The sequence below is a fragment of the Cylas formicarius genome, unplaced genomic scaffold (genome assembly GCF_029955315.1).
Source record: "Cylas formicarius isolate icCylForm1 unplaced genomic scaffold, icCylForm1.1 PGA_scaffold_2__14_contigs__length_35257938, whole genome shotgun sequence".
Lineage (NCBI taxonomy): Eukaryota > Metazoa > Arthropoda > Insecta > Coleoptera > Brentidae > Cylas > Cylas formicarius.
Genome location: NW_026844319.1, coordinates 34,781,138 through 34,793,892, shown reverse-complemented (window position 1 = coordinate 34,793,892; position 12,755 = coordinate 34,781,138). Strand labels below are relative to the sequence as shown.

General features: G+C 36.7%; 1 protein-coding gene across 3 annotated transcripts in view; it reads left to right on the top strand.

Moving 5' to 3' along the window:
* The first annotated feature begins 2,362 nt into the window (after positions 1-2,362).
* The window catches only part of LOC132698715 (SPARC-related modular calcium-binding protein 2), a 34,436-nt gene continuing 24,043 nt past the window's right edge, over positions 2,363-12,755 (top strand). The window contains exon 1 of one of the 3 annotated variants that reach the window (XM_060664921.1): positions 2,363-2,695. In XM_060664921.1, the coding sequence (XP_060520904.1) occupies positions 2,627-2,695 (69 nt within the window). In that variant the 5' untranslated portion in view covers positions 2,363-2,626. The remainder of the gene's footprint in view (positions 2,696-12,755) is intronic. The other 2 variants (XM_060664923.1, XM_060664922.1) reach the window with 2 other exon arrangements.

The following is a 12,755-nucleotide window of genomic DNA, read 5'->3' as shown; positions in this document are numbered from 1 at the left end:
GAAAACAAAAATGAACAATATCAGTTAGTACTGGCGAGTAGGTTATTTTTGAATACGGCCGCTCACATTTTCTTTTTTTTTTCAATATTCTCGTTATTTTAGCGACATATGAACGAACTTTCAACATGGGGAAATGATGGAAACAGTGTGAAAAAAAAAAGTTTTGAAAATATTGTTTAAAATGTATTCTTTATTTGGAAAACTTTATTTCGGCCGCGAAAAATAACGGACGATATTTTTAACAGAGTTTTTTTTATTTCTTTTGAAATTTCACTCTTTCCTATCACTTTTTCCGTTGCTCTTTTTCTTAATTAAGAAAAGAAATGCTATAGTTTTAAGACATAGACACACACAAGACACAGATAACCTCATAAGAAATCTTATTTTACGTGTTTCTAAATTATATTTGATATATTGAGTTTTGAATTTTATATTTTTGAAAAACAGCATGAATACATTGACTGTGATGTGATCAGCTAGCAAAACAAATAATTTAATTTGAACATTCATAATCCAAAATATTTACTTTCTTGGAAACTTAACCTTTGAGTACTGAATGAAGTACTACATGGCCAATCTAAACGGTGCAGAAAGTCCCTAATGATAATCAAAGAGCTTCTCGAGTTCATTAAAATAAGGCGAATTCCGTGCTCAACTCTTGAACATGACATAATTCATCGCGAAATAAATAATACGCCGGGCTGCCCCAGGTATCGACAAAAGCCGGTTCTGCACTCGCGAAACCCGTTACAATAACATATGGTAAAGTTCCCCCAATGCAACCTTTATGGCTATTATAACTAAGTGCGCGGTGTTGTTTTTACTAATACGTTATTAATCATAATCCGCATTTACGATAGGTGTACGCGCCTTCTTCCTTAGGTCGCAGGTCGACGCACCTGCGTCTATACCGGGTGTTATTGAAACGACATCATGCGATTTAATGAGTGATTCTGGGCCCGATTTTGGTGCATTTTCCTCGATCTAATTCGGCTAAATTTTATAACATTATTCGAAACAACGCTCTTCGGGAATTTTTTTCCTTTTTACAATAGGGGAAACATTTTTTTTTTACTTTTACTACATAATCGCACTGACAACCAGTTTAAATATAACCCACAGACAGAGAGAACGCGAAATCCACCAAGGAACAAAGGTGATATGTTTAATATTATCGACATTGACACTATATTCATGGCCTACTTATACATAGAAAAAATGCCTAATATCTCTATTTTTTTACAACAAATACCAACAACTATAAATGGTTTAAAATCTGAGTCACTTTAACTGGTTGTATAGAGAATTTTTGAGTATAGCTCAAAAAGGTTGAAAACCCGCAACAATCGCATACACTACTTTAGTGTGACGTCAGCTGTCGAAGTGTGGTCTTCAAACGAACCGATATATACAGTTGTATAGGTTTTTGTGTAACTTTTAATTATTGAAGATATTTAGCGGAGTGGGTGATCAACAGTTTAATTATTGTTTTGTAAAATGTAAACATTGAAAACGAAATAAGTTAAGAGAATTTTAATAACAATTAAAATATGATAATGGTACAATTTAGTACTTAGTATACCACTGATAAATAATCAATAATTCCGTTAATTAGACTTACTGGCTTAACTGACCAAAACTAACCAAAACTTCGGCTTGTTTGGGTCCCAAACGATGCTATGTCACCATTAATATCGCGTATTTTCCTGAAAACTTGCGGTCAAAGATAAATCGAAGGTCATGCTCGGTTTTCCATGCGTCATGGAGGTTTAATTGTTTCTTTTGTGTTATCGATTCTTCATCATGTAGCATTTTATTTTGTTTTCCGACATAAATTTGATTAAAGACGAATGTGTAGTGCGACGTATTGTGATTTCCACCAATTCCCGCTGTTTTCATTAGGTTGAAACTTGTTTAGTTCTTTGCAAAAGTAAACAATTAAAGCACAGGTTTTAAGAATATCAAAAATGGGTTCCTCGGAGTTCCGTCGAAGTTTAATTAGTAATTAATTTTAATTAGTTTTGTATTTTTTCCTAACTAAGCAGTAATAATAGTAATAATAATAATAGTTTCTCTAAAATTAATCGAATGTGTTCAAAATCGATATGTTAGCGCTAATATCCCATAACCGTTAGTATGCATAATTACTAAGTATTTTACGAATTATTCGTAATTGCCGAAACTGTAAGTGATTTTGTGTAATAACTCAGAATATTGGGAATTATACATAATATAACTGTGCGACGGCCTTTATGTAGGTATTCGCTATATAATGAAGTCTTGAGGTTCATTATTATAAATTACAAGTGACCACAGTTTAAGGATTAAGTTTCCCAGTCAGTCCACCGTCTCGCACGGCTGACAGACAATCCGTTTGGTGCAGATCGCGGAAAGCGAGGAGATAAACACACACACATACCATCAGTTGTGCCGCACTGTCCCAAAGCGGTACGAGACCAGCGCTGTATCCGTGCAGACTGGTCGCAGTCAGCCTCGGCACTCTCAAAGTGGTGCAATCGCACGAAGTGTTTTTTGTTTTCGTTGCCAGTCGTTCGCCAGCGAGTGCATTTCAGAGTGCCATTTTTTTTTTGACGTCGTCGTCGTCGATGATGCTATAGGCGTCGCGATGTCCCCGTTTGAGGTTTTAGCTTTGGCGTTGGCGCTAAGTTTCTGCGTCGGGATACGCTGCGAACAGGTAAGAACGCGCGCGATTGTTGACGGCTTCTTTTTCCTGTTTTGTTTTTTTTTCGTCGAACGGGGGGGGGGGGGGAGACGCGTCGTTTGTTGTAGTCCGGTTCTTGCGCGAGATGATAAGGAGTCCGCCCGTCGCGTATTATTAGGTAACCGGGCGCCGGCGATAGGATCGTCTCTATAGGATAACCTTGGACGCCGTAGGATTAAAAATTTGTGTATACAAGCGCGAACTTATAAAAAAAATTACTTGCAAAAGCGGTCGATTGACTGGCAGGGGGCCGCAGGCGGACGTAGGTTCTGTGAAAACGCTAACTATCTTTCAACACACGCCGCAAACATATTATATAGCGACTTTGGACGTTTAAAGGAGATAAATCGCGATGTTGACAAAACGGACCAGAGATTTGTCTCGTAATTAACTTTTCGAAAATTATCTACTAAGTTAAGTGCCACACTATTGCTAAATTTGTTATTAGTAGAGTGAAATTCGCCAATTAGTAGTGTTTTCCATTCTGATTAGGATGGCTATTGGAGAACAACAATTGGAATCTCTCATTTGCGAATAAATCCGAAAATTGCTGTATAGACCTAACGTTTGCCAGTATTTGACTAAAGTTAAGCATAGAATTAAAAGCAACTTTGACTTTTGGCTAATCCTCTACCAAAGACCCTGTATTATTTTATTAAATTACGCTTTCTTGTGAACGTAAATCGAAACGACTCTCAGGAACAATTCCATTTCCCTGAACTAATACATTAATTGTTGTAGCCCATTCTTAATCTTAAGACTTAATCTAAATTTAAATTTCCCGCTCCGGATTCAGTTGGTACCACTATCTAATAAAAAAAGTAGCCAAATCGATTTGTGGACATCCTCGATTGCGTTTAAAAATTATATACTTACCCAAAGTGATCATGTGAAAATATTGTAAATGGTGGCAAAAACGTCTCAAAGTGACACTTTCCGATGATCGGTGCATAATCAGGTATTTTAGAGTAAGGGAGTAGAAACGGTGCTTTAAAACGGAAAGACCTGTTGTGTTCTACTGCGTGAAAATATCGTTACATCGTCATCCCCGCCGGGGAAGGAAAATATGTTTTATATCTCTTCTGGGATGGTCGTTCCCGCATCGGCTAACACTTCGACTTAATTGACCATTGGATATTATCATATACAGCCTCGGGTTTGGAAAAGTAATTAAGAAGTGCCGATCGTAAAGCAGATCCGTACTATACACTTTTCGAACACTGTTAACGTTACAAGACTCCTTCGTTTGATTACGAGTCGGAGTCGATATGTGGGCGGCGGTTCATTTTCACGTCGAAATGTGCAAGGAGAACGTTTTGCTCAAACTCTGGGAGGCTTCAGTAATTCATTTGTAAACGCGACTTCTGTCGTGGGCCGCCCCGTAAATATTAGACGCGTTCTCACTCGAAGGAAGAATCGTTTAAATTTAAACGAATCCATTAAAGCCTCAGCCGCTTAGTTTTTCTACGGACTACGGCTACGGACACTTGGAAAGCCATTTTATTGCTCCCAAGTGTATTCGGTTAGTACATATAATTCGAATATTTATGCAAATCGACCTGTAGTGCTTTCGCAGATAAATGGTTTTAGCTTGACAACAATAAAAAGGAGTTCTAGTGGTATTAATTCCTCACAGAACGTGAACACTATTAGTGCGTTGTTGTTATTTCGAATATTTGATATTAGAAGCCTCGTTCAATTAAGTTTCATCAGAAGGATTAAGACATTCCTACTGACAGACATATAGCGTTTCATTAAAGAAAAGGCATTTATCTCGCGACGTTAAGTAGATTGTGAACACTGTTGTGTAATTACTTACTTAATATTGGGGACTTAACAGACCTTTGCTCTTGTCATCCACAATTTGCATACGTCTGGTGTGTTGGTTGTTATGTTCTACAGTGCAGTTCGCAAATAATCATTCGGGCCTAAAGAAACGGAAAATTCTTTTCCAACGGTGCTGCTGTAAATTAATTATTATTATTATTAGTCCCAATTTCCCAGTTTTCCTGGTGCTTCAAGCTGTCCCATCGATCTGTTGACAAGGATTCTATTCACAATCGATTCTATATTTCACCTCTTTAAGCTTTCATGCAGAGTTTTTGTATAAGTCCAAAACGAAAAGAAATATTTAATTTATGTAAAAAGTAGTCAAAGTGGGGGGTCAAGTAGATATTTCCTGAAGTTTAAAAAATTCGACGCTTGCAAAGAGCTGGGCGTCGCGACGCGTCGAAAAATTATTCGATTGCAGAGACTTTGGAAATACGCGCATACAAAAGTACATATTATTTAAAAACTTTTTTGTTATTTACTCAAACTTATTTACTTTACCCGTTTCTAAGTTATACCGATTTAAAGTAAACATTTCTTGATTAATAAAAAATGTGATTGATTAACGCTTATTTTTACAAGTATGCCATGAATGTTAGTTACTATGACAACCATTGTTATCGCAGTTGTTTTAAGTGCAATTACAAACAATAGATTTCAACTATTTTAGTATGATTTTATTTATTATTTTTTATCGATTTAGTTCTGATAACATGATAAATAAATGAAAAAACAGTAAAATACCTACAAGTTAATAACCAAAATTATTATTGCAATTAACTACATAATAAGACATTTCAAAAATTTTGTTCAAAATTGTGTCCATCTGGTCGAACACAACTATCAAAAACTTTTAACAGATGAGCTTGGGTCACTTGTAGGAGAGTCCTTCTTGTGATAGCGGCACACTCTGCACTAGTTTTGTTAATGAGATCAGCCATATCTTCGATAGGTTCTTCATAGATAACGTTTTTTAGGTAGCCCCAAAGAAAATAATCTGGTGGTGTAATGTCCGGGGACCTCGCCGGCCACCTTACCGGTCCATTAGTACCAAACCATCTATTGGGATATTCTCGGTTCAAATACCTCGTTACTATTTGGGCATTATGTGCAGGCGCTCCATCCTGCTGTAGCCACATATTCATTCTAGTGTCAGAAGGCACTTCTTCTAATAGTTCCGGAAGTGTAGTTTGAAGAAATCTTAAATAGCGATCTGCATTTAAAGTTCCTTCGTAAAAGTAAGGTCCAATAAGGAATCCATTTAATATGCCGCACCAAACATTGATACTAAAAATTCGTTGGTTACCTATTTCTGTAATCCAACGAGGATGGTTTTCGGACCAAAAACGACAGTTGTGTCTATTAACGATTCCATTATTTTGAAATCGACTTTCGTCGCTCCATAAAATTTTCGAGAGAAAATTTGCATCTTGGCTATACAAATCGGACAATGTCGCTAAGAAATACATTCTTCTAGCATAATCGCCTGGTTCTAGTTTATGAACTAGTTTACTTTTGTACGGGTGAAAAGAGTTTCTATGTAGAATTCTCCACGAAGAACTTATGGTAACACCGGTATTTTCTTTTATCTCTGATAGGGATATCTTGGGGTTATTATCAACCTGCTGAATTACAGCAGCAGTATTTTCATCATTTGTAGCCGTCCTGTTCCTATCTCTTTTAGGTTTTATGAAGCTGCCATATTCTCTTAAGTTTTTACATAAACTTGAAAAGGTTGTTGCATCGGGGACTCTTCTATGCGGATAACGCCGTGCGTAAACTCTTTTTGCTTCTCCACAATTGCATCTGCATTCTCCAAACACCAGTAACATGTCTACTTTTTCCTCATTGCTAAATTGCACCATTTTCACATAATAATTCTTAGTTTTTTTTAACTGAACAAATTTGGATATTTCTTGTGACAAAATGTGACAATTTTTTGATATAGCAATAACAACTTACGTTTGTAATTGCACTTAAAACAACTGCGATAACAATGATTGCCATAGTAACTAACATTCACGGCATACTTGTAAAAATAAGCGTTAATCACATTTTTTATTAATCAAGAAATGTTTACTTTAAATCGGTATAACTTAGAAACGGGTGAAGTAAATAAGTTTGAGTAAATAACAAAAAAGTTTTTAAATAATATGTACTTTTGTATGCGCGTATTTCCAAAGTCTCTGCAATCGAATAATTTTTCGACGCGTCGCGATGCCCAGATCTTTGCAGGCGTCGAAATTTTTAAACTTTAGGAAATATCTACTTGACCCCACACTTTGACTACTTTTTACATAAATTAAATATTTCTTTTCGTTTTGGACTTATTGGCGTGCGGAGTTTTAAGTGAAAAACCCTGTATATGATGGATTGCTCCAGCACTCACCATAACCCAACTCACGAAATAGCTCTCTAATCCGACATGCCCGGTTGGATTTGGTGTGATCAAAACACAGTCTCGGGAGACGATTCTCGTCCGTTCTTAACAGTTTCTGAAGTGTGTGGAACCTGTTTCAAGGCGAAGCAAAAAAGCACTTGAAAGTGATTCAGGGAGTAACAATAATCTTTTTAAAAAGTTGGTCTGCACAAATGAATTACGCGATCTCGCTGAGATATCCTTCTGGGAAAAAACATGGCCAAATCCAATTAAAACCAAAAGGAAGTGTAAAGATTTAGATTCCAGCGAGGGCTTTGTAGGAAAGTTTACTATATTTGAACAGAAGAAATGTACCTACACTACGAGGTGTGAAGGAACGGTTTGTTGATGGTCAAACTCAAATAATGTTACCGGGGTTATTACTGACATTACGTTCTGGAGATCCCGTGTTTGCATTCTTTCCTCGTTCTCATATTTAGGAACATTAATTAAGGTTTTATTATCAATTTTCGGTATATATAGTAGGAGGTAGTTTGTAAATATTTCTTTTGATAAAGACACGGTGTTGTCGAAACAATTGTCATGTGAATATATATAATTTCGTGAAAATCTGTACTTTTAGTTCTTATTGTGTTTTGTCAGTTCTCGGTTTGCTACTTCTTTTTCACATATTCTATGGATGTGTTACTTTCCGCTATCAGATCTTCTGGCGCCATTGAATCGGCTGAGATAGCGGCTTACCAATTTTGATTTGTGGATTTGCTCCTGACTTTAATAGCTTTGGTTGCCGTAATATTGATGAAAGTGGCATAGACTTCCGTGAGGTTGACAAAGGGAATGTAGGTTTTTCTTTAATTAAAAAAAAAATGCGAAAGAAAAACAAAAAATAAAAAACAACAACTGGCTCAGTACATGAGGATTGGCAGATTATACACAAAGCAAAAAAACGAAAGCTGGCAATGCGGTGAAAAAAATGTAACCAAAATATTAAAATACAATGACTGGAGATGGAAAAAATATTACAGAAAAGACCAGAGTACCACTCAATGAAAAAGAATCTCGGCAAAACTGCTTAAAATTGAAAGGCCTATTAGCAGGGCTTGGGTATGTAGATGCAGAAGCCCATCGGGCTCATGGAACATCAGATGGACTGCGCCTAACGGGCGTCGATGACGTCGACGTCCCGTTAGAATGCCGGGAACGGCTGAAATTCCGATATAACTCGTCAAAATGGGCGCCCGCGTATATACCGTACGTTTCTTATCGTTGCGTAACTATTGTCGGGCGTCAATTAATCGCCCTATTAACACCAGCCCGTTAAAAAAAAACCTTTTAAGATTTGATATCGACGCGTCCGGCCGTCGCCGCCGCCTGCGATTGAGCCTGCCTCGATTTCGGTGTCGCCGGAGCGTCTTCGGTCTGTGGAAAAGCCGTTTCGTGGGTCCGCAACAAGAATCGTAATGGACAAACGTCAAATTTCAAAGCGTGCGTCGAAGACATTCGACCGCTCCGTGGGACACGAAACTGACGTATTAAAATGGCACTTTCCGCACACTAGATCGGTGTATAATTAGGTATTTTACAGAAGAGGTAAAAAAAGTGTATTGGCGTATATGAGAAAGAAAACAATTCCGAATATTAACCCGTCTTATTCTAAATAAAATTTTGCTGGAATATTTATATTATTACGTCATATCCGACAAGACCCCGTAACAAAGAGGTGTCGCTTTGTTCTTTGGCCGATGGTAAAATGTATCGGCGTCTCAGGCAAAAAAACAGGGAGGGCCAGTTGCGGTGAGGAGATATAATTAGGGTCTTATTATGCGATGTTTTTTGGGTTTAGGATAAGTGAGTTAAGACGTAGTTGTCGAACCGAGAGGATTAAATTCGATTCTGCTTCATTACGTGTTTTGATTTGATTATCCTTACAATTTGCTTCACAAAATCCACATTAACGGGACCTTGTTCACTTGATTTCGTCCTCTGTGCCAATTCAACATATGTTGGGTTGTAAACGCGCTCGTCAAGGGATTTTTTTGTAGGAGGCCGTGCCGTTACGACTCTTTTTTCAGTTGGCTGCGCGTCGGAGCTGCCAACTAAACGTCAGCGAATTGTCGCGTCACGTGTTTCTGCCGCGTTCACGAATATCCGTAGTTTCTCGCGCGTCCGTTTCGCAATCCTCCGTGGACGCGCAATTCTCGTTTCTTTTGTCGGACGACGACGGCAAAGTCAAAAAGCCGACGTTTATTGATACGTTATTCGATCTCCGGCCCGAAAACTTTCTACCTACCCACACTCGAGTTTCAACGGCCCCGTTTATTGTCCGTTAATGGTTTAACAATGGCGTGCGCACAGCGGGCTAGTTTAGACGAGTCCGTTTTCCTTCTCTTGGTTTGCCACGGTTTTCCTAGAACGTTGCCCATGGTGCCAGGCAGTCTGAGGGCTTTACACGCCGCGGAGCTGGTTCGGGCCGCGGCCCGCCCGCACCAACCGACGAAAAATTTCAACGGTTTTGTTAAATAAAAATTTAGGCAACTTTTGCGTATCAAATTAAATACGCCCCATTCGTGCCAAATAAACTGGTGGCTCAAATGCCGTTTGCCACACTTGTTGCATGCGCATACCATACCAAGCGTACTATACTTTTTCCACGACCGTTAGTTTTGGGGTACATTTGGGTATATATCCCCAAAACAACACGAATACATTCACTGACATGACCGTCAGAAGTGACAAATGTCAAAATTCAAACCGTGCGGTAATATCTCCCAAGATATCCGATCAGATCAGATTACAAATCTAATATTAAAATATTTAATGGTTTTTTATTTACCAAATTCGAGACGCAGACAAAGAGAACTAACCTAAAAACGGTTAAACAAAGAGTATAGATGACGCAAGATATAGATCACGCAATTACATAAACACACTTCAGCACGTACGCCGCCATCCCTGGCGATAGACTAAACAGAAATCTAAGACCCAATAAAAAGGTTTAATTTATTGCTTATCGGCTCCCCCGATATGTGTATCAGTTTACTCAACCGTTGGCAAATGGAACCGTGATTGTATATTTCATTTTAGAATTGTGTGGTTGGCTTAGATTTTGATTCGGCCCAAGTTTAGACAAAGGAAAAATGGAAAGAGTTCATAAAGTTCAAGGAGTTTGCCATCGTTTTTATGGCGCCAAAATATATAAACCGTGGAGTATCCGGAGATAAAACCTGACAGGATACGAATCTGTTAAAGTAGGGGTTTCCATTTAGGATTTCAAAGTCGCCTCTACCCAATACCACTGAGTTTAAGTGGGCATTATGTATGTATGTTTTTGATCAATTGTACAATTCTCGAGATATTTGTCAGTATCCCCGTACTTTTTGAATACTTGATATAATACCAGAAATCCTTCAATTCAAATTATTATTAAAAATTAGTTAATAAACATCACTCATATTTATTAATGACTAGTATATTATGCAACACATTTTTATGGCTTTATTTGGCTTGAAAATAAATTAGAACTGTAAGTTTAAATTTTCACGAAATTATATATTTTCGCATGACAATTGTCAAACGTCAAAATTCAAACGAAACTGACGTGGTAAAGTGACGCTTCCCGCACCGCGAGATCGGCGTGTAATTAAGTGTTTTACATACGGGAGTAGAAAAATATATTTATATACTTTGTTGTCACGTTACAAACAAAATTTGTTAAGTTTTTCAATTTTTCAGTAAATAAATTTCAGTTTAAATTAAAATACAAGGAATATTTGGTGTGCACAGCCTATTTTTTTCTTGTATAAATACCTTTTTTTACTCCCTGTTGTAAAATATCAAATTATACACCGAGTTAGCACAAGAATCGTAAACCTAGTAGGATTGCCCAATCCCATAAGACATACGTTCGCCAAAATTATCGATCGCACGTGGTCGCTCGTGACGTAAGCGAAGTCCCCTAACGGTTTTTGTTTTTGTTGCGTAAAGCGTTGTATTTTGTGTTCTTTGAACAATTAAAATAATTTAAACTAGTGAGTAGTGCGCTTATGTTTGTGTTAATTGTATTTCTGTAAAAAAACTTGGACAAAACAGTGTTTTTAAGCTTTAACAAATACTTTAAAATGGTATGTGCTTGAGTGGCGAGAACTGGGAAAAAGAAAGACTTACAAGTTTTGTATTCGTGCTGCTTATTAGCGGTGTTATTAGTTAGGAGGTAAAAAAAATTGGAAATTATGGTAAAATTGTAAGATAAGGATTTAAGTATATGTAGTAATATGTATTTTTTATATTTTGTACATACGAGGGTACATATGAATACATATTAATCTTTACCTACCACCTATAAATACTTGTTATGTATGCCTAATATATTTTTTTTAATATATCCAAAAATAGGGATTTCTAGTTTATAACTATTTGTTGATTTTTGTATATTTAAAATGGTAGAATGCCGTAAAACACAAAGTTTTACAAGTAAATCGTGTTGTTCGTTAGTTTTATGTATTTATGTGTAACAACATTTAATTAATATACGTATGTCAAGATAATACATATAAGCCAAACTTTATTGCAATAGTATTATTTTTACCCCACCTGGGTACTTCTCAATAATTATTAAATATTTAAAATTCCGTTTTGTATGATATACTATTAACCTGTTGTTCCTTGTCGTCATACATACATACGCGTATAGTTGCTGTATTGTAAGGTAATAAAAATCAAGCCCGGCCGATTTCATTAAAAAGTATGTTGAATATAATACCGGCAAAGTGCCGTACAGGTCACTTGTTGCATCTAGACTATTACTGTTTCTATATCCATGAACCATTCTTTGGTTGCACTCCTTTCCCAGATCTCCGGAGTTCGATATTATAACGAAAACGTACAATACACAGATAATATGCTAAATCATGATCTTGAACAAATTTTATTGTTAATGACAGCAACCATATCGACGATTGACAGTCCTTATCTTGTCAACTGCCGTTCTAGACAACGGTATCGTAATAAACCCAGACCCACTCATTGCCGGGGGTTCATTCGCCTGTTTTTGTCGAACACTTTTGAATAATAGCTGTTCTCTTCTGTTCGACTCAACAGATACGCAGATCGAAATTGTCGGCACATCGAAAACTTGGTTTCCCTCCAGCTGGTATCAAATAGGTGTAAAATTTTTCATAGTCCTTATTCCTTCCTTCGTTCTTTTAATTGGTGCCATTTTCCGATGAGCTACCTGAAGATCTGTGCCTTCTAGATTTTCCTTTTTTCCCCGGCAATGTCTTTATTTCGTTTTGTTTGTCTCATTATGAACAATATACTAAATAAGTTCTATCCCACTTCTGACTGTTAAAAACGAAACACGTGCGATTTCATTAATACACAAAACATACACAGAATATTCTAAATATTACAATATTTTCTTCTGTAATTAAAAATTCACTCTCGAACGATGATCATTTCTAATGTTTTCCTGTCTTAGCAACATAAATCATTTATTTATTTATATCTCTAAAGAAGGTTTGATTAGTGGTTTTTACCCGAGATTTTTATGGATAATTTGAAAAATATCATACTCGAACATCCTTTAAGTAAAAGTTTTTTTTGGTGGTATAGATATGTGGACGATGTCTTTGCTTGCTTTGTTGGAACGGATTCTTTTTTAAATTACATTAACTCAATACATAATCGTATAAAATTCACTATCGAGATTGAACAGGACAACTCTATTAATTTTTTAGACTTAAATATTACGAAAGCGCGAAACAAATTAGATTTTTCAATATATCATAAACCTTCACACACGGACACAGTCATACATAACAGCTC